The sequence below is a fragment of the Lichenostomus cassidix genome, chromosome 5 (assembly GCF_008360975.1).
Source record: "Lichenostomus cassidix isolate B80296 chromosome 5, HeHo_3.0, whole genome shotgun sequence".
Taxonomy (NCBI): Eukaryota; Metazoa; Chordata; class Aves; order Passeriformes; family Meliphagidae; genus Lichenostomus; species Lichenostomus cassidix.
Window position 1 is genome coordinate 63,027,537 of NC_139486.1, and position 17,546 is coordinate 63,045,082.

The 17,546-nt window shown below is 64.6% G+C and overlaps 3 protein-coding genes across 4 annotated transcripts; 2 read left to right on the forward strand and 1 right to left on the reverse strand.

The window, feature by feature from the left end:
- Positions 1 to 189: 189 nt before the first annotated feature.
- Positions 190 to 6,652, reverse strand: SSRP1 (structure specific recognition protein 1). Its single transcript, XM_085063567.1, has 17 exons — positions 6,506 to 6,652; positions 5,838 to 5,997; positions 5,428 to 5,613; positions 5,147 to 5,252; positions 4,513 to 4,703; positions 4,215 to 4,445; positions 4,022 to 4,125; positions 3,782 to 3,910; positions 3,403 to 3,624; positions 3,247 to 3,319; positions 2,690 to 2,828; positions 2,560 to 2,605; positions 1,976 to 2,099; positions 1,422 to 1,592; positions 1,095 to 1,186; positions 796 to 976; positions 190 to 502 (listed from the first exon to the last, which is right to left on the reverse strand). Exons 2-17 carry the CDS (start codon positions 5,889 to 5,891, stop codon positions 434 to 436), a joined length of 2,118 nt encoding a protein of 705 aa, XP_084919693.1. The 5' UTR covers positions 5,892 to 5,997; positions 6,506 to 6,652; the 3' UTR covers positions 190 to 433.
- A 167-nt stretch (positions 6,653 to 6,819) lies between these two features.
- P2RX3 (purinergic receptor P2X 3) lies at positions 6,820 to 11,636 on the forward strand. 2 transcript variants are annotated; one of them, XM_085063569.1, is made up of 12 exons: positions 6,820 to 7,583; positions 8,399 to 8,534; positions 8,634 to 8,705; positions 8,777 to 8,843; positions 9,373 to 9,466; positions 9,557 to 9,634; positions 9,840 to 9,981; positions 10,554 to 10,684; positions 10,796 to 10,889; positions 10,966 to 11,031; positions 11,186 to 11,263; positions 11,370 to 11,636. In XM_085063569.1, the coding sequence occupies exons 1-12, from the start codon at positions 7,444 to 7,446 to the stop codon at positions 11,490 to 11,492; spliced, it is 1,221 nt and encodes a 406-aa protein (XP_084919695.1). In that variant the 5' UTR covers positions 6,820 to 7,443; the 3' UTR covers positions 11,493 to 11,636. The 2 variants fall into 2 exon arrangements, with proteins under 2 accessions (XP_084919695.1, XP_084919696.1); XM_085063570.1 differs by lacking the exon at positions 6,820 to 7,583 and adding an exon at positions 8,023 to 8,109.
- Positions 11,637 to 14,322: 2,686 nt separating this feature from the next.
- Positions 14,323 to 15,784, forward strand: APLNR (apelin receptor). Its single transcript, XM_085063572.1, has one exon. The coding sequence runs from the start codon at positions 14,425 to 14,427 to the stop codon at positions 15,538 to 15,540; it is 1,116 nt and encodes a 371-aa protein (XP_084919698.1). The 5' UTR covers positions 14,323 to 14,424; the 3' UTR covers positions 15,541 to 15,784.
- Positions 15,785 to 17,546: the final 1,762 nt, after the last annotated feature.

The window sequence follows — 17,546 nt, forward strand, 5'->3', positions numbered from 1 at the left end:
TGAAGTCAGTCCTGGAAGCCGTTCAAGGAGGGGAACGAGCTCCCGGATGGCTGCAGGAAGGAAGGAGGGATGGGGGAGCCAGCCCCACACCCACACAAACACCATCAGTAGGGTTTTTTTTTTTTAATTCAACCCGAGTTGCCATGTGAACGGACCCAAAATACAAAAAAACAACACCAGAAAAAACCATCGAGGGAAGAAAAGGAGAGAAATCCAAGTATTTAGAAAAAATAAATTGATGGGAAACAAGGGTGAGGGACTGAGGAGCCTCTGGCACCTCCTGCCACGACGGGCTGCTGGGGGGCACAGGGGAACCTGGCCCTGCTCCTGGCTGGGAGCCATCCAGAGCCTGGGACCCTGATCCCTGCCGCGGGGCCGGCCCGCCCAGTCCTCTCCCGAGTTGAGAACCAGCCTGGAGCCAGCCGGGATGGCGCTAATCCGAGCCGGATGCAGAGTCCTCTGAGCTGGGGGGTGGGCTGGCAGCTCCCTCATCCTCTGAGTCCTGTGGGCAGGGGATAAGGAGGTCAGCAGGGCACAAGGAAGGGGAGCGGGGGACAATGAAGGCAGGGCAGCATCCTCCACTCCTGTGCCCCCACTGCAGGGACAGGGTGATGATGGTGACTTAGGGACACCCCTGAGGGATGACTGAGTACCACAGACAAGAGGTACCAGAAGGACCAAGCCTCCCCAGCAGAAACCACTGAGATGTTCCCCAGGGAAGAGGAGTCAAGACCCCCCCAAACAGTTGGTCCCCAGGAAAGAGGGGCCAGGATGTCACCTAGCTGGGATCCCTACCTCCTTCTTGCTCTCTGCAGAGGAGCTCTCATCGCTGGACACAAACTCCTTGCTCTTGAAGCTGTCACTCATGCCCTTCGCTGGGGACTTGGAGGACGAGGACTTGGAGGTGGCACCTTTCTTGTCCCCTTTCCCCTTCACCTGCTTCTCCTGCTTCTTCTTCTTCTTCTTTGACCTCTCCCTGAGCAGGGTTGGGTGGGCAGAGGAGCAGTGTTATCCAGCTGGCAGCACATTGGCCCCAGGAAACAGCCTGATTTTGAGGGGCCAAGCCCTGCCAGCCCCTTGCCCAGGACACTCACCCCCTGTGGCTGTCGGCCTTGCTGCCCACACTGTATTCCTTCATGGCCTTCTCGTAGTCCCGCCTGGCGTCTTCTGCCTTCCGGTCCCACTCCTGTGGCCAGAGCACGGGGCCAGTGAGGCCTTCCATCCTCCTCCACCATCCTCCAGCACCCACCCACACCCCACCCTGCTCCCTCTTCTGATCACCCAGCTCACCAGCCTGAGGACATCCCCTACCCTTCCCAACTCCCCACCTGTGGAGCTCCCAGGAGCAAGGAAGGTTCTCCCATATTCAGCCTCCTCTCCTGCACCAGACCCAGCTCTGCCCTCGGTCTCCCATCACCCACCTCCTTCTTCTCCTTGGACATGGCCTTCCAGAGCTCCCCGGCCTTCTTGGACAGGTCGGTGATGCTGATGCCAGGGTGGTCCGACTTGATCTTCTCCCGGCTGGCATTCAGCCAGAGCATGTAGGCTGACATCGGGCGCTTGGGAGCATTGGGGTCCTTCCCCTTCTTGCTCTGGAAGGTGGAGAACACCCATGGAACCCCAATGCAGCCCTCACCCAGCACCTTGGGACCAGGCTCTGCTCGCCTCTGCACCCCCCCAGCAATCCAGCTGCAGCCCTGGGAGAGGGGCTGGTGGGTCACAGCTGTGGAGGCAGGCTGCTCGAAAACAGCCCAATAACAACCAGGACAGACTGGGCGTGGGAACAATGTGCCCTTGGGAGAGACTCAGCCTGGACCCATCTGGAGGCAGTGAACCAGGTCTGGACAGCAGCTCTGACCAGGGCACCAGCCAGTGCTGCAGAGGCTGAGGTGAGGCAGCTCAGATGAGGCTGTGACCTGCCTGATCCCTCTCCAGGAGCTGGTCCTGTTCCCACAGCCCCACAGCAGCCCCTCACCTCTGGCTGCTTCTTGCGGGGCTTGCGGTCCTTGACGATCTTGGCCTTCTTGGCTGGTTTCTTGTCATCACGGTCACTGTCGCCGTCACCGCTAGAGGAACTGGCTGAGGCGTTGCTGTCAAACCTGTAAGGGAGCACCAGCCTCAGACCTGCCCCCAGACACTCACAGCCCCGAGGTTTCCCGAGCTGGAGCTGCCTGCTCCCGCTAACAGCCCTCAAGGGAGTCGCCTTCCACGAACATGGCTCATTGTGTTCTGCTTCCTGGACGTTGGGGGCTCTTGTGGCACCAGGGCTCAGCTCCAAGCTCCCCACACGACTTCCACCCATCCTCACTTCAGCTTGGGGCTTTAACCCTCCTCCCACTGTTCTCCTTCCCAAACAGAGCAGCCAAGGCCTCCCCAGGAGGAGTTCCCTTCCAGAACTCTCTCATACTGCCTAATGCCATTACAATGAAGTGGACCCAGAACCGCCCCTGCTGCCCAACATTCCCAAATCCAGGGCTGTACATTCCCAAATCCAGGTGATCCCAGTCATTTTGCAAGCATCTCTCAATGTTCACACAGCTCCGTCTGGCCTCTACTCACTCTTCAGCCACGTCGTCATCCTCTTCTCCAGGGTTGAAAGACTCATCTGGAGGAGAAAGTGAGGGGTCAGTGCTTTGGATCATCACAGGGAGATGGAGCTGGAGCAGCCCCTCATAGCCCCAGCCATCACCTGTCTCCTCCCCAGAGCCATCACTGCTGTCGTTGGCATTCTCCTCCCGGATCTTGCCCTCCTCCTTCATCCTCTCCAAGTACGCATCGTGCTGGTCCTCATCCGAGTCAGCGTATTCATCATAGCTCTGCTTCATTCCCTATGGAGAGGCAGGATGAGAGCTGCTCCCTGTGCCCCCCATGCACACTCCCCCTCTGGAACACAGCCCCTGGGTGAGCAGGGCCCTGGGCATGCACAGGACAGGGGAGAGACACGGCCATGTCCCCTCCTTCCCCACATCAGGGCCTTAGAGAAAGTGGCAGAGCAGTTATGGGGGTTAGGGGGGCCCTCGCACACCACGCCAGGGTTACTGGGTTAGTCAGAGACCACCACGGCCATGCACAGGAAACCTGCACCAGGAGGAGGAGGAGAAAGAGGAAGGGATATCGCACGGACCTTTTTCCTCTACAAGGGCAAGGAGAGAAAAGAGAGGTGAATAAAGGAGGGAAAAGCAGCCGGATTCTGGGAGAAGACAGTGCTGGTGCCAGCAGGCGCGAGCCCGGCCCCGCGTCTGGTACCTCCTTCAGGCCCCGGTTCTTGATGTTCAGCTTCTTGGCATTGACGAAGTCGAAGAGCTTCCCATACTCCTCCCTGCAGGAGAGGGCACGGTCAGGCTGGGGGTGCCGGGGAGCCCCAGTGGGCACAGCCAGGCTGGCCCCACAGCCCACACCCACCTCTCGATGCTGCTGAAGGTGTACTGGGTGCCCTGCTTGGTCTCGATCTCGAAGTCGAAGGAGCGGGTGGTGGTGGTGCCACGGGCGAAGTTGACAAAGGAGATCTCATCAAAGCGGATGTGCACGGGGGGCTTGTGCACGTAGATGAAGCCCCTCTCCAGAGGGTACAGCAGCCCCGAGCTGGCCTTGTAGGAGCAGGTGATGCACTGGGCTCCAGAGTGTCTGCAGGACAAACACTGCTATCCACGGGGACAAATACCCTCCCTGTGCCCAGCCCCAGCAGCCAGGCCTTGCTCCCCGGCACAAATCACACAGAGCCCCTTTCCTCTGCCCATGGGAATGAGTGGGAAAGAGAGGGACTGGTCCTGCAGCCACTCACCCCTGGAAGTTTCCAGGCACAGTGATTTTGCGGTTCACCAGCGCCTTCATCACCCGGCTGACCATCTCATAGAGGGACCCCGACATGTTCTTGGTGAGCCGCCCCTCAAAGCGCTTCTCCACCTCCTCTCTGTGTGGAAGGAAGGAGGGCAGAGGTGAGAACAGGGTCCAGGGGGTCAGTACCTCCCTCAGGATCCAGGGAGGGGATCCTGTGAAGCAGCCTGGCATCAGGGGCACTCACTCGTTCATGTTGAGGGTCAGGGAGATGTCCTCATCCTTGGAGAAGAGCAGGATCAGGAAGTGGTAGCGGGTCTGGCCTTGCTTTATCGGGGGGTCCAGGCTGATCTGGAAAGACAGGGGGAGGTGAGGACACAAAAACCCCCAAACCACCCCCATCCTCCTCCCTGCGAGAAGGCTGAGCCATTCCCACTCACCACAAAGAACATCTGGCGCTGGTCCTTGTGTGGGAGCAGGAAAAGGCGCAGCACGGTGGTGTAGGGGATCTTGTAGTCGAAGGTCTTGCCGTGCAGGTGCAGGAAAGTGGGGTAGATGCGGATGTCGTAGCGCCCACGCGGTGTCAGGCACTGCAGCTCACGGAAGATGCAGATGGCATCTCCGGTGGCCTGGATCACGTCTGCCTTGGACAGCACGTTCTGGGCGAAGGCCTGCAAGAGAAGCGGTCACAAAGGGTCCCTTGCCACCACCCCCTGCCCTTCTGCCAACCCCACACACCTCCACGGGGTCCACGCCGTCCTCCTGGGTGGGGGGCACATAGAACCGGACCTCCATGAGCGAGACCTCGGCATCGTCGTTCTGGTGGAACTCCAGTGTCACCTCGTTCTTGCCCGTGGTGCACTGGGACACGTTGCTGAGCGGGATCTCAAACACTGGCTGCTCCCCAATGTCAAAGGACAGCAGCTGCCCTGCGGGGACATCACAGACAGCTCAGAAATCCCATCTCCAGCCACAGTCTTGCTCCTCTCCCAAAATCCAGCAGTGCCTCTGCTCTCATCACTGCATCCCCACCCTCCAATATCTCCAGGCTTTCTCCCTTCTGGCTGCATCCCTGGAAACTGGCACTGGTCAGAAACATACAAGAAGGAACTGTCTGTCCCCACATGTCCTGGTCCCTGAGCTGAGGGCACATGCACAGCTCCCCAGGCTCCCTCAGGAGTGGCAGCTCTGCCAGACACATGCAGATTCCACACCAGACATGGCTCCCTGGGATTCAGGGCCCTACTGCTCTCCTGAGATGGCAAATGCCCTCGCTGTCCCTGAGAACATCCCTAGAAAGCAGCTGCTCCCAGGGGAAGCTGGGGCCACAGAACATCCCACCCCACAGCCTCAGACTGCCACTGGGACTCACCTCCAAACCTCACCGTGCCCCAGTTCCAGCCCTTCACACACAGATCCTTCTCTGCCAGCTCCAGGCAATAATGGGCCTTGAAGAAATCTGAGAGCTTGTCAAATTCCTGGGTTGGGCAAGAGAGAGACAACACCATCAGGAATCACCACTGCCCAGAGCTCTAGGTGAGACACAGCCACCAGGCATGGAGATGCAGGGGGCAGAGCTGTTCTGAGGCTGGCTGGGAGCACAGCTGGATCCGGGACAGGGACAAGGCGGCGGGAGCAGGGAACAGGACTCACCGACTCCCGGAACCCATCATACTTGTAGACGTGGCCGTTCTTGGTGAGCAGCTTGAGGCCGTGCCCCAGCGCCACGCGCCGCCACACGCCCTCGGCCAGCTCCGAGGCCTGGATGTTGTCCACCTTCCCCGTCTTGCTGTTCTTGAAGATGACGCCCTGCCGGCTCAGCCGCAGCCGCCCATCGTTCTGTGGGAGAGCCAGGCATGAGGCGACTCAGCCCCATGGAACAGTGGGGGAACCATAACCCCTTCGGGTGCAGCCCCCCAGCCAGGACCACGGGACCCCCAACTACCCACACCTTCATCCCCCACATCCTCCTCACCACACAGCATTCTCTCCCCTCATCCACACCCCAACACGCTCCAGCCCTGGAAGTGCCCCTAGGGCCGTCCCAGGGTCCCCTTGCTCACCATGGACCCCTTCACCTCCTGGTAGATCTCGTTGAACTCCAGCGTATCGGCCATGGCGGCAGCGGGGTGTGGGAGGAAAAGGGGACGAGCTCAGGGGGAGTTCAACAGCCCCCCCAGCCCGGCATGCCCGGGGCAGCGGCAGAGGAGTCACTCAGGGCAGCTGTGGGAGAACAGCGGGTGAGCCGGACCGGCGACGGGCTCCTGGCCCTCCCCAGCGCCCCCAAACCCAAACCTCACCCTCCAAACTGCTCCCACCCCCACTCCCGGACGCTGCCTCTCGCGGTGGCACCTGACTCGCTGACGGGGGCGACCCCCGGCCCCTCTAGTCCCCTTCCCCAGACGTGCCGTGGCCCCCGGGGCCACCCCCTGCGCCCCTCGGCCACCGCTGCCTCACCGCGCCTCTTGAATCCTCCCACCCTGCCCTTCCCCTCCCTGGTGCGGCCTCTTCGCACCCCAAACCACCTGCCGCGCCTCCCAATTCCCGCGGGCTCTGAGCGGCCAAGCGCCCCCGTGGCCTCCCCCCAACCCCAGGCCTGGCCCCCAGCCCCGGGCCTGGCCCCACCTCAGATTTGTCCCCTCATCCCAGCCCTGTCTAGACCGACAGGTTTCCCCCCTCGAGATCCAGACGCCCCCCAGTCCCCCGGGACAGCCCGTCCGGCCCCCCGCACCGCCGCCTCCGCTTTTCCCGCCTGCGCAGCGCGAACCGCGCGGAGCCGCCGCTACCGCCGCCGCCGGAAGTCGCGCGCACTTCCGCCATAGCGCCGGTCGGCGCTGGCGCCCCCTGGAGACTGGGCGGGGCCGTGCAGCGCCCGCCGCCGCACCGAGAGCGGCACCGCAGCGGGCTGGTGACTCCGCCCACAGAGGCGGGGCTAGAGCGGCCGCGCCCCCGCCCCCGACCGCCGCTCTGCCCCACCCGGCACCATAGAAAGGAGCTGGGGGAGTGACCCCATTGGCCAGCGTGGGGCGAGCCCCGTGACGTCACCTCGTGAGGGAACACCCCCCAGACCCGGGGCGCCCCGAAGTGTTGGAATCGGACAATGGGGCGGCCCAGAGCGGGGCACCCCCAAACGGCACACACGGGGCACCCCCGTGTGCTCCCCGGCACGGGTGTCCCCGCAAACCTGGCATCCCAGTCTGGGGCGCACACCCTCCACGTGCGCCCCGACGCGAGGCTCCCCGGAGTCCGAAGGGGAGCCCCAAAGGTGGGACCGAAGCGCAAGGACCTCCGGGGAGCACCCCGCCTGCTCCCCTCCACCCACCCAGGAAGAGGGGGCGACCCCTCCCGTCCCCCTGGGCTGTGCCCCCGCCCCCGGCCCCCGCCCTGCCCCCGCCTCCGCCCGCCCGCACCGCCCCCGCTGCCCGCACCCCTGCGGGCTGCTGCCCACACCCTGCCGGTACCCGCACCCTGCCCGTGCCCCTGCCGGTACCCCTGCCTGCACCCGCACCCTGCCCTGCCCTGCCCGCATCCCCGCTCACTGCCCGCATCCCTGTCCTACCCTTCCGGCATCACCCTCCGCTCCCGCAGTTCTGCCTGCCGCTGCCCTGCCCGCAGCGCTGCCTTGCCCTGCCCGTATCCCCTTCGCCGGCTGTCCCCCCGCGCCTGCCCATGTCTCCCCCGCGCTCCCGCACCCGCTGGGTGAGCGACTTCTTCTCGTACGAGACCACCAAGTCGGTGGTGGTGAAGAGCTGGGTGGTGGGCGTCGTCAACCGCGGCGTGCAGCTCCTCATCCTCGCCTACTTCGTCGGGTGAGCCCCTCCGGCACCCGCCGGGACAACCCCCGCGCACCTCTGGGGACACCTCACTCCGGGACATCCCCCGGGACACACCCCCGAACCCTCTTCCCGACACCGCGGCAGCGCGGTGACTCCCGCTTGATGCTGCAGGTGACACCCGGGGTGACAAGGGTGATGGAGGTGACAGCGTGTGGCAGCGGGGTGACAGCGAGGGGACACTCGGGCGGCAGTGCGGGGTGAGGGGGTGGCCAGGCCGTGAGCCGTGGGTGATGGAGCGGAGGAGGGATAGGAGAGAGGGTGACAAAATGTGTCAGTGCCGGGAATTCGTGTGTGCCGGAGTGGGTGACACGGTGGGACAGCCAGGAGAGTGTGCCGGTGACAAGGCGGGACAGAGGATGTCGGTGCGAGTGACACAAGGGGGACAGGCAGAGAGTGTGCCGGTGCGGGCGACAGGAGGGTGGCAGGGCAGGTGACATGATGGGGACAACGAGGTGTGATTACGGATGACAAAAGGGGGACAGGCAGGACAGCATCTCGGGTGGGTGACGGGAAGGGGACAGTGTGCGTGACACCGAGGGGCAGAGCAGCCGCTCGGCCCCAGGGGATGACAGAGAGGCGTCCCTGTCCCCGAGTGCTCCCGGGAGGTGACAGCGGCGAGGGGGTGACAAGCAGCTGTCGGGGACCGGCAGTCGCTGGCGCTGGCAGCTCCGGGGGGCAGGGGGTCCTAGGCAGGGCCGGGGGGTGCCGGGGGGCGCAGGCGGATTCCGCGGGGTGCCGGAGGTGTCCGGGGGTGGCTGTCCCAAGCGTCACCCGCGGTGCTCTTGCAGGTGGGTGTTCCTCCATGAGAAAGCGTACCAAGTGCGGGACACCTCCATCGAGTCCTCCGTGGTCACCAAGGTGAAGGGCGTGGGGCGCTACGCAGGGCAGGTGCTGGACACGGCCGACTACGTCACGCCCCCTCAGGTGAGGGCCGGGGAGCGGAGGGGTCGCTGAGGGTCGCGGGGCCACCCCCGCCTCAGTTCCCCCCACGCGGACGGGTCGTGTGACAGCGACGTCCCTCAGGGCACCTCGGTGTTCGTGGTGGTCACCAAGCAGATCCGGACCGAAGACCAGGCGCAGGGCGTGTGCCCGGAGGTGCGGAGGGACAGGGGGGGCTCGGGGGGACCCCTCGATGAGCCCCCCGCCCGCTGACCCCCGCCCCGCAGAGCGAAGCCGCGTTCCACTGCTCGGCGGACCGGGACTGCCGGGAGCTGAGCCCGGCCACGAGCAACGGTGAGGGAGCCGCTGGGAACGGGGGCTGAGGGGGCCGGAGGGACAGGGGGTAGCCACCACGGGCAGTGCTGAGGAACCCTCGGTGGGCTCAATGGACTGTGGGGGCCCAGGGTGCTGATGAGGGAGCTGGGAGCCTGGGGGAGCCGAGGGTTCAGGGTCCCAGGGGTGCTGTCGGGGGTCTGGGGTCTCAGCGGGGCGCACGGAGGTACTAACAGGGGTCCGGAGTTTCAGGGGTGCTGAGAGAGGTGCTGAAGGAGGTGTGGGGGTTCCAGGGTCCTGACAGGGGGCTGGGGTCTCAGGGGTGCTCCTGGGAGTACTGACAGGGGTGAGGAGTTTCAGAGGTACCGACAGAGGTACGGGAGCCCCAGGAGTGCTGACAGGAATCTCGGGGTCCCAGGGGTGCTGATGGGGGTCTGGGGTCTCAGAGGTGCTCTCGGGGGTACTGACGGGGGTCCGGGGGTGCCAGGGATGTTGACTGGGGTCAGGGACCCGAGGTCCCAGGTGTGCTGACGAGGGTCTGGGGTCCCAGGGATGTTGACGGGGCGCTGCGTCTCCTACAACGCGACCCTGCGCACCTGCGAGATCCAGGGCTGGTGCCCGCCCGAGGTGGACACTGTCGATGTGTGAGTGGGGCCGGGGGGACGCAGGGGACACAGGGAGGAGTGGGGGACGTGCCCCCTGCCGTGTCCCCAGAGTCACCCCCTTTCCCCCAGCCCCGTCATGCTGGAAGCCGAGAACTTCACCCTCCTCATCAAGAACAGCATCCGCTTCCCACTCTTTGGCTTCGAGAAGTGAGTGGCACGAGACACAGGGCGACACAAGGGGACATGGGGACAGGGGGACGGAGTAACACAGAGACATGGGGGCACAGGGACGGGGGACATGGGGACACAGGCACAAGATGGTGGGGGACACCGGGATGGGGGTCCATGCACCCCAGCCCGCTGCCTGATGGCACATCCCTCCGTGTCCCCACGTGTCCCCCCGTGTCCCCAGGACCAACCTGCCGCCCCCTGGCAGTGGGGTGGAGCTGGGCCGGTGTCGCTTCCACCCACAGCTGCAGCCCCTGTGCCCCATTCTGCGCCTGGGGGATGTGGCACGTCTGGCCGGGCAGGACTTCCCTGCGCTGGCTGCCACCGTGAGCGGGGACACGGGGCAGGGGTGTGATGCATGGGGTGGGGGGAATGGGGTGGGTCTGGGGACACAGGGGTGCAAGTAGGTGGGATGTGAGGGCGTCGGGACATGGCACTTGGGGACACAGAGACATGGGGTGTGGGAATGCAGGGATGCAGGATGTGGGGACATGAGGCATGGGGTGGGAGGGATATGGGGTGGTGGTATAAATGGATATGGAACATGAGGGCATGGGGTGCATGACATGGGGACACAGGGATGTGGGGTGTTTGGAACAGGACATGAGGACACACAGTGTCACAGGACACAGGAACAGGAACACAGGACACAGTGATGTGGGGCTTGACACAAGGATATGGATATGGGTGCATGGAGTTCGGGATGTGTGACATGGGGACATGGGGTGTAGAGATATGGGGATTTGAGACATGGAGTGCAGGGACATGGGGATGTGGGGCTTGGGGACATGGCAGTGTAGGATATGGCTTAATGGGAAATGGAGTATGGGGCCATGGGACGTGGGGCTGTGGAGCTGTGGGGACTTGGTGCCATGGTGCTGACACAGGGCTGGGGCAGGGGGGGGTGCTGGGGATCAAGATCGGGTGGGTGTGTGACCTGGACCGAGCATGGGAGCGCTGCCTGCCCCGCTACTCCTTCACCCGCCTGGACAGCCTGGGCCGGACCCCTGCCCCTGGCTACAACTTCAGGTATGGCCGGGACACGCATGGCACGGGGTGGGGGCGGGGTGCGCTGCCCGGCATGGCTCCTGTCCCCGTGTCCCCATGTCCCTCTGTCCCTCTGTCCCCGCGTCCCCGCAGGCACGCCAGGTACTACCGCTGGGCCAACGGCTCCGAGCGCCGCACCCTCACCAAGGCCTTTGGGATCCGCTTCGATGTCCTGGTGTACGGCAACGTACGTGTGGGGCTGGGGGCTCGGGGGGCCACAGGGGGGTCGGGGGCTCCTGCCAACGAGAGGTCTGCTCCCCCAGGCCGGGAAGTTCGGCATCGTCCCCACCCTCATCAACACGGTGGCCGCTTTCACCTCCATCGGTGTGGTGAGTTGTGGCCGTTCTCAGCCCGGAGTGGTGACACGTCCCGGGGGGGAAGGGGAGACAGAGCACAGCCGCAAGGTGACAGCAGGCTGGCTCCGTGGCGGTCGGGAGGTGCTCCACAGCGAGGGCCCCCCCACCCCAACGCTGCCGCCCCCAGGGCACGGTGCTGTGCGACATCATCCTGCTCAACTTCCTCAAGGGCGCTGAGCACTACAAGGCCCGCAAGTTCGAGGAGGTCAGACGTGGGGCCGGGGTGCCCTGGGGATGGGGACACCTCCGGGGGGCTCGATCGGCTCCTCCAGGTGCAGTGACTCACCCAGCGCCCGTCCCCTGCCCCGCAGGTGACAGAAGCCGGCGTGCCCGCCACCCCCAACACCCCCACTGCGTGTCCTCCCGGGGCGCTGGGAGGCTGTACCCGGGACAAGCAATCCACCGACTCGGGCACCTTCTCCCTCGGCCTCTAGCCCCGGGCACCGCGGGGCACGGCCCCGCCTGCCCCTCAAGCTGTGGGGCAGCCCACGGCCGGGAGAGGGGCTCGCCGAGACCCGCGTTGGGCTCCTACTGCCCGCGCAGTCCCCAGTGCTCACCCTGTGAGCCCCATCCGCATCCCACTGTCCCCAGTGCCCACCCCAGGGATCCCAGTACATCCCAGTGTCCCCATTGCCCACACGGGCTGCCCCAGCCCTGTCCCTTGTCCCCAGGGTGACCCCCCCGCACCTCCCTGTCCTCGCTGCCCCACGCCAGGGGGCTACACCGCCCCCCCCCCCAAATAAATCCGTGGATCGCAGCACACACCCGTGTCCAGCCTTGGGGGGACACGAGACTGTTTTGGGGGGGCGACGGGCAGGGCTGGGGTGCAGGAGCAGAGGGAAGAGGGGTCAAGGTGCTGCCCCTGGGAAGGAGGACACCGCGGGGGGGGGAGGGGGCTGCTGCCAACAGGAGGAGCTCTGTGCCAGCAGAGCAGCCTTGGAACGGGGGACAGAGGGACAGAGGGACAGTTGTGCCCCAAGGGGTGTCACTTCCTCGGTCGGATGTAAGCAACTCCGAGCAAGGTCGGATTCGGAGGAAGCTGCCGGATCCCTCCTCATGCAGGGTCAAGCGCTGCCCTTCCTGCTCGGGGTGGGGGTCTAGCTCCTCATCCCACACCCGCGGGGGATCCCACCCCAATCCCCCTGCAGAGCCAGTGGGGTCGCCGTGAGCCTGGCTTGTTCCCAGCGGAGCCGCTGGTGCCAAGCCTTGGGGTTCATTCCTGGGAAAGAGGAGCGAGGCTCCCGGAGCCCCTCGCTGGTGCCCAGGGCAGCCCCCGCCCCGCCGGGAGAGCGGCTCCTGCCCTCCCCCCGCTGCAGATAGCGGGGCTCGTTATCAGCCCCGCGGGTTCCTTATCAGCCCAGCCCTGGCCGCCCGCCCACCACCCGCGGCCATCACAAACCCAGCCCGCGGGGCTCTTTCCCCGGCGGTGACATCGAGGGCTAGCCATCCAAGCTTCCAGGACAGCGAGAGGGTGACCGGGACACTCAACCCCCAGTTTTTGGAAAGGGATGAGACTGGAAACGGATTCGTGTGTGACGGCTAGAAAGGGATACCTGCGCCGTGCTCCAACAGGACAGAGATAGTTGGGACTACTATTAATAGTCATTAATAGAGTTGCTCATTAGCTGTCCTGCTCATTAACGGGGCTCCGGCCAGGGCGGGAGCAGCCCGGGGAGCCTCGCTGCTGTCCCAGGGGGGCTCATTAGCGGCGCTGGGATTTCCCCGTTAATGCCCTTAATTAGCGGAAAGGCTCGAGTCGTGTCTGCACTGGGGAGTGGGGAGTTCCGGCTCTTCTTCATTCCAGCTTGGGATTTCAGCCGGAACTGGGCACCCTCGCTGTTCTGCCACCAGTTTGACCAGCTTTGGGGTTTAATTCCTCGCTCCCCGCAGGCCGGCTGTCCCGCCACTGGATTACGGGATCGTTCCTTATCTCCAGCCTGGTTAAGCCCTGGTTTGCTCTCTCGGCTGGCGCTGCAGCTCTGCACGTGTGGTTCGGTGCTGCTCTGTCCCCACCTCCGGGGGCCCTAACCTGCATCCCCATTTAGCAGCCCCTTTTCCCCCACCACCCCTCTGCCTCATTTTGAAGACTCCTGTGACGCCCCTCCCCCCTATTTCAGCCACTGAGCTCTCCCCACAACCCCTCCTTTACACCCCTTTGCTGGGAGAAGGGCCCCACTGAGCCGGCAGGGGGTCCCGGGGGGCTCTGTGCCCCCCCAGCCTCTGTCCCTGCACTCGGGTGTTAAACCTGCCTCTTCCCACAGCCCTTCCCATGCTTCATATCCCCTCAACCCCAGCCCAGGCCACAGCCCAGACCCCCCAGCGTGTCCCGAGGGACTTTGGGCTCTTCAGACCTCGCTCTGCAGTCCCGGTCGGCTTCTTCTCTGCTTTCCCCCAAAGCTGGGCTTGCGAGACTTCAGTCCCAGTGGGACAATCCCAGCCCACGGCCTCACTGCGGAGGTCTTCCCTCCTCCATATCTCCCCCCCGCCCCCCCTAATTATTTTCGCGCTGAAGTTTGTTCTCTCTTGGCTCAGCGCTGCCGCGTCCGGCTCCGTGACCAACCGGCGGAGTTGGGATACACTGAGGGCTCCGGTGGCAGCCCATAGTGCGGCAGCTGCTGCTCTAAAATTGTCTTTTTACAGCGTGGGGGGGTCCCAGACACCCCCTCCCCGCCCTGAATTTTTGGTAAATGTATAAATCTCCTCGTCATGCTGTGCTCAAAGCGGGACCCCGGCGCTGCGGGACACCCCGGAGCCACCGCTGCGTGCGCAGGGAGGCAAAGCTGGGAGCAAAACGGCGAATCCCAAGTGCCGAATGCAAAATGCCAAATGCATCCCGTGCGACCCCCGCAGTGTGACACCGCCTACCCAGCGCTACCCCCCGCCGCCAGGTGCCGGATGTGACACTCCCCATGGGAAAATGCAGCCCCGATGTGTGACACCCCGGCGCTGACCGCGGCGCCCTGAGGTGAAACCCCAAATGCTGGCGGCCCCCTGAAGCCCCCCCGGTCCCTGAGCCCCCCAGCGCTGCCGTCCTGACCCCAGCACGAATCCCATCGTGGTGGGCGACCAAACCCCCCGGACGTGGCGGGGCCGGGGTTATCTCGGGGGTCGGCGCGTTGACACGCGGGTGAGAGCTCGGCAAAACCACCCGGGAAGGAGCCAGATGGAGGTGGGGGGAGCTGTGAAGTTTCCCACGGGGGCTCCCCCCGGGCCCTGCCTCCTGCCCTGTCCTGTCCGTCCCCTCCAGGAGGAGGGCGGGGAGGAGGAGGAAGGGGAGGTAACGCGGTGGGATTCGCGGGCGGCTCAGGGGCCGGAGGAGTCGGGTGAGCCCGGGATGAGCTGAGCCGAGCGGAGCGCAGCGCCGGGATGGAGGAGGCGGCGGACGCCTACGCCTATGGCTTCGACAACGACACGGCCTGCGAGTACACGGAGTGGGGCCCCTCGCTGGCCCTGCTGCCCACCATCTACCTGCTGGTCTTCCTGCTGGGCACCACCGGCAACGGGCTGGTCCTCTGGACCATCTTCAAGGGCGGCCGCGACCGCCGGCGCTCGGCCGACACCTTCATCGCCAACCTGGCCGTGGCCGACCTCACCTTCGTGGTCACTCTGCCCCTCTGGGCCGCCTATGCCTGGCTGGGCTACCACTGGCCCTTCGGCACGGCCGCCTGCAAGGTCAGCAGCTACCTAGTGTTCGTCAACATGTACGCCAGCGTCTTCTGCCTGACCGGCCTCAGCTTCGACCGCTACCTGGCCATAGTCCGGCCGCTGGCCACCGCCAAGCTGCGCTCGCGGGTCAGCGGGCTGGTGGCCACCGTGGCCCTGTGGCTGCTGGCGGCCCTGCTGGCCCTGCCCGCCCTGGTGCTGCGGCGGGCGGCCGCCCTCGGCGAGGACACCAAGATCACCTGCTACATGGACTACGGGGACCTGGCGGCGCAGGGGACGGAGGGCGCCTGGGAGGTGGGGCTGGGGCTCTCCTCCACCGCCCTGGGCTTCGTGGCCCCCTTCGCCGTGATGCTGACCTGCTACTTCTTCATCGCCCGCACCGTGGCCACTCACTTCCGCCGGGAGCGGGCCGAGGGGCCCCGCAAGCGCAAGCGCCTCCTCACCATCATCACGGTGCTGGTGGCCGCCTTCGGGGGCTGCTGGCTGCCCTTCCACCTGGTCAAGACCCTCTACGTGCTGATGGACCTGGAGGTGCTGCCCTGGTCCTGCGCCTTCCACACCTTCCTCAACAACCTCCATCCCTACTGCACCGGCATCGCCTACATCAACAGCTGCCTCAACCCCTTCCTCTACGCCTTCTTCGACCCCCGTTTCCGCCACGCCTGCGCCGCCCTCCTGTGCTGCCGGACCCCCGGCCCCGGCCCCGAGCGCTCTGCCAGCTACTCCTCGGGGCACAGCCACCCCCCCGGCGGCAAGGGGGGCCCAGGCCCGGGGGGCAAGCTGGACCCCGCCACCCAGGAGACGCTTTTCCGTGCCTGAGTCCCCCCCCGACCGCCCCCGGCGCCCCCCGAGCTGGTCTCCTCGGGGGGACCCCCCACCTCCGCCTCGCCCCAGAGCCTGGCTTGCTTTGGGGATCCCCTGCTAGAAAGCCCTGCTCGCGGGAAGGGGAAACTGAGGCACAGCCGGGGAAGAGCCCCTGGGGGGCTCAGGAGGGGGCGGCTCCCCCAGCAACCCCAGGGCTTTGTGTTTTGTGACAAATAAATGAATTTTGGTTAAAAAAGGAGCAGGGTGTGCGCAATTCCCTTGGGGGGCTGGGGGATATGGTGGAGGGGAGGATGGAGGGGGGAGGGTACCGCTGGGTTTTGGGGCGTCCGTGAACGAGGGTGCAGCGTGTGCGGGGGGTGTGTGTGCATTATGGGGGTCCCTGCCTGGTACAGATTCTCCTGGTCTCTTCCTCAGCAACATTTTGGCAAATGCAGGAAAGCCCCCATGCCAACCCTTTGGAGCGTTGCAGCCCCGGGATGGGGGTTTTTGACCCTGCGGGGTGGGCGCCAGCCTGCCCCAGCCCCTCAGCTCTGATTGTATCAGGAGGCAGCCCCGTCCCATCAAATCCCATTTTGGGGCTTTAGCCTTATCTGAGGCTGGGACGAGCCCTGGGTGACTCACCCTGGCGTGGAAACGAGACCTGGCGCTGTGAAACACCCAAACCTGAGGGATGGGGATATGGGACTCCCTGGGTGCAGACGGGGACAGGGGTGTGAAGAGTGACACAGGATCCCTTGGGCACGGATGGGAGGTTTGGGCACCGGGCAGGACCCCGGCTCAACCCAACCAGGGTTTGGATGAGCCACCAAGTGGCTCCTGTCCCATTCCCTCCCACCCCCCCGCTCCCCCCCAGCCTCCGCCGCTTCCTGAGGCTCTGCTCGAAATAAATCTTCCCTCTATTTGCTATTTACATCCTTCATTTATTGGTGATGAGCTATCCTGTCTCCTCAGTCTTTGTTCTCTCTTGGAAAGGATGCGGGATCATTACTGGGTTCCTTGGGATGCTTCCCGTCGGGAGAGCTGCCTCCGCCTTCCTGCCGGCCCCCACCGTGTTTTGGGGCCACCGGCCAGGGTCCCCTTGTGGGGACAGTCCTTTGTCCAAAGAGAAATAAGAGAGGGGTGGCCGGGGGGCTGGGGACTACACAAATCCCCACCTGGAGGGGCGGGAGCCCCCTTGGGGGTTTTGGGGATTTTCCTGATGCATCTGGTTTGGTCTAAGGGCGAGGAGTGGGAATGCTGCATCCAGGGACATGTCCCAAAGTGTGTTTACATTCCAATGCCGTTCAGGCTCCCTCACCCTGGAGAGACCCCTGGATACCACTCACCCAGCTGTCAATCCAGCTGTCCATCCATCAATCCAACAGTCCCCTCCTTCCATCCATCCATCCATCCATCCATCCATCCATCCATCCATCCATCCATCCTTTAATGGTTTAGGGGTTACAGTGGCAGTGCTGGGTTGATGGTTGGAGTGGATCTTAAAGGTCTCTTCCAACCTTGATGATTCCCTGACTTTTCCTTCTCTCCCTCCCTTTCCCCATCCCTCCATCCCACCATCCTCCTTTCCCTCCCTCTCTCCATCTCTCCCGCTGTCCCTCAATCCCTCCACCACCCCCAAATATCCCAGCACTATGGGGATGTTGGGGTTGCAGCTTCCGCAGCCGCCAGCCGAGGAAATGGTCGCAGGCGCCCAGCCAGCGGAGACGGAGCTGCCGACTTTCTATCCGCGTCTTGGAGATTTCCCTTTCCCTTCCAGGAGGGAAATGTTTGGTTGAGCAATCTCTGGGGAGAAATGCAGGGACACTCCAGAAAATAACAAGGACAGAGCTGGGGGTGAGGGGCAGCAGGGCCGGACCACCCGTCGGAAGAAGATAAGGAAGGTGTTGCCTTCCTGCGACAGCCTGGGGAAGATGAGGAGGGAAGATAGAGAGGGAACAGCAGCCACGGGGGGATGGGTAGCATCCTTGAAAAGGATGGCTGGGGAGTGGCGGATGGGTGTG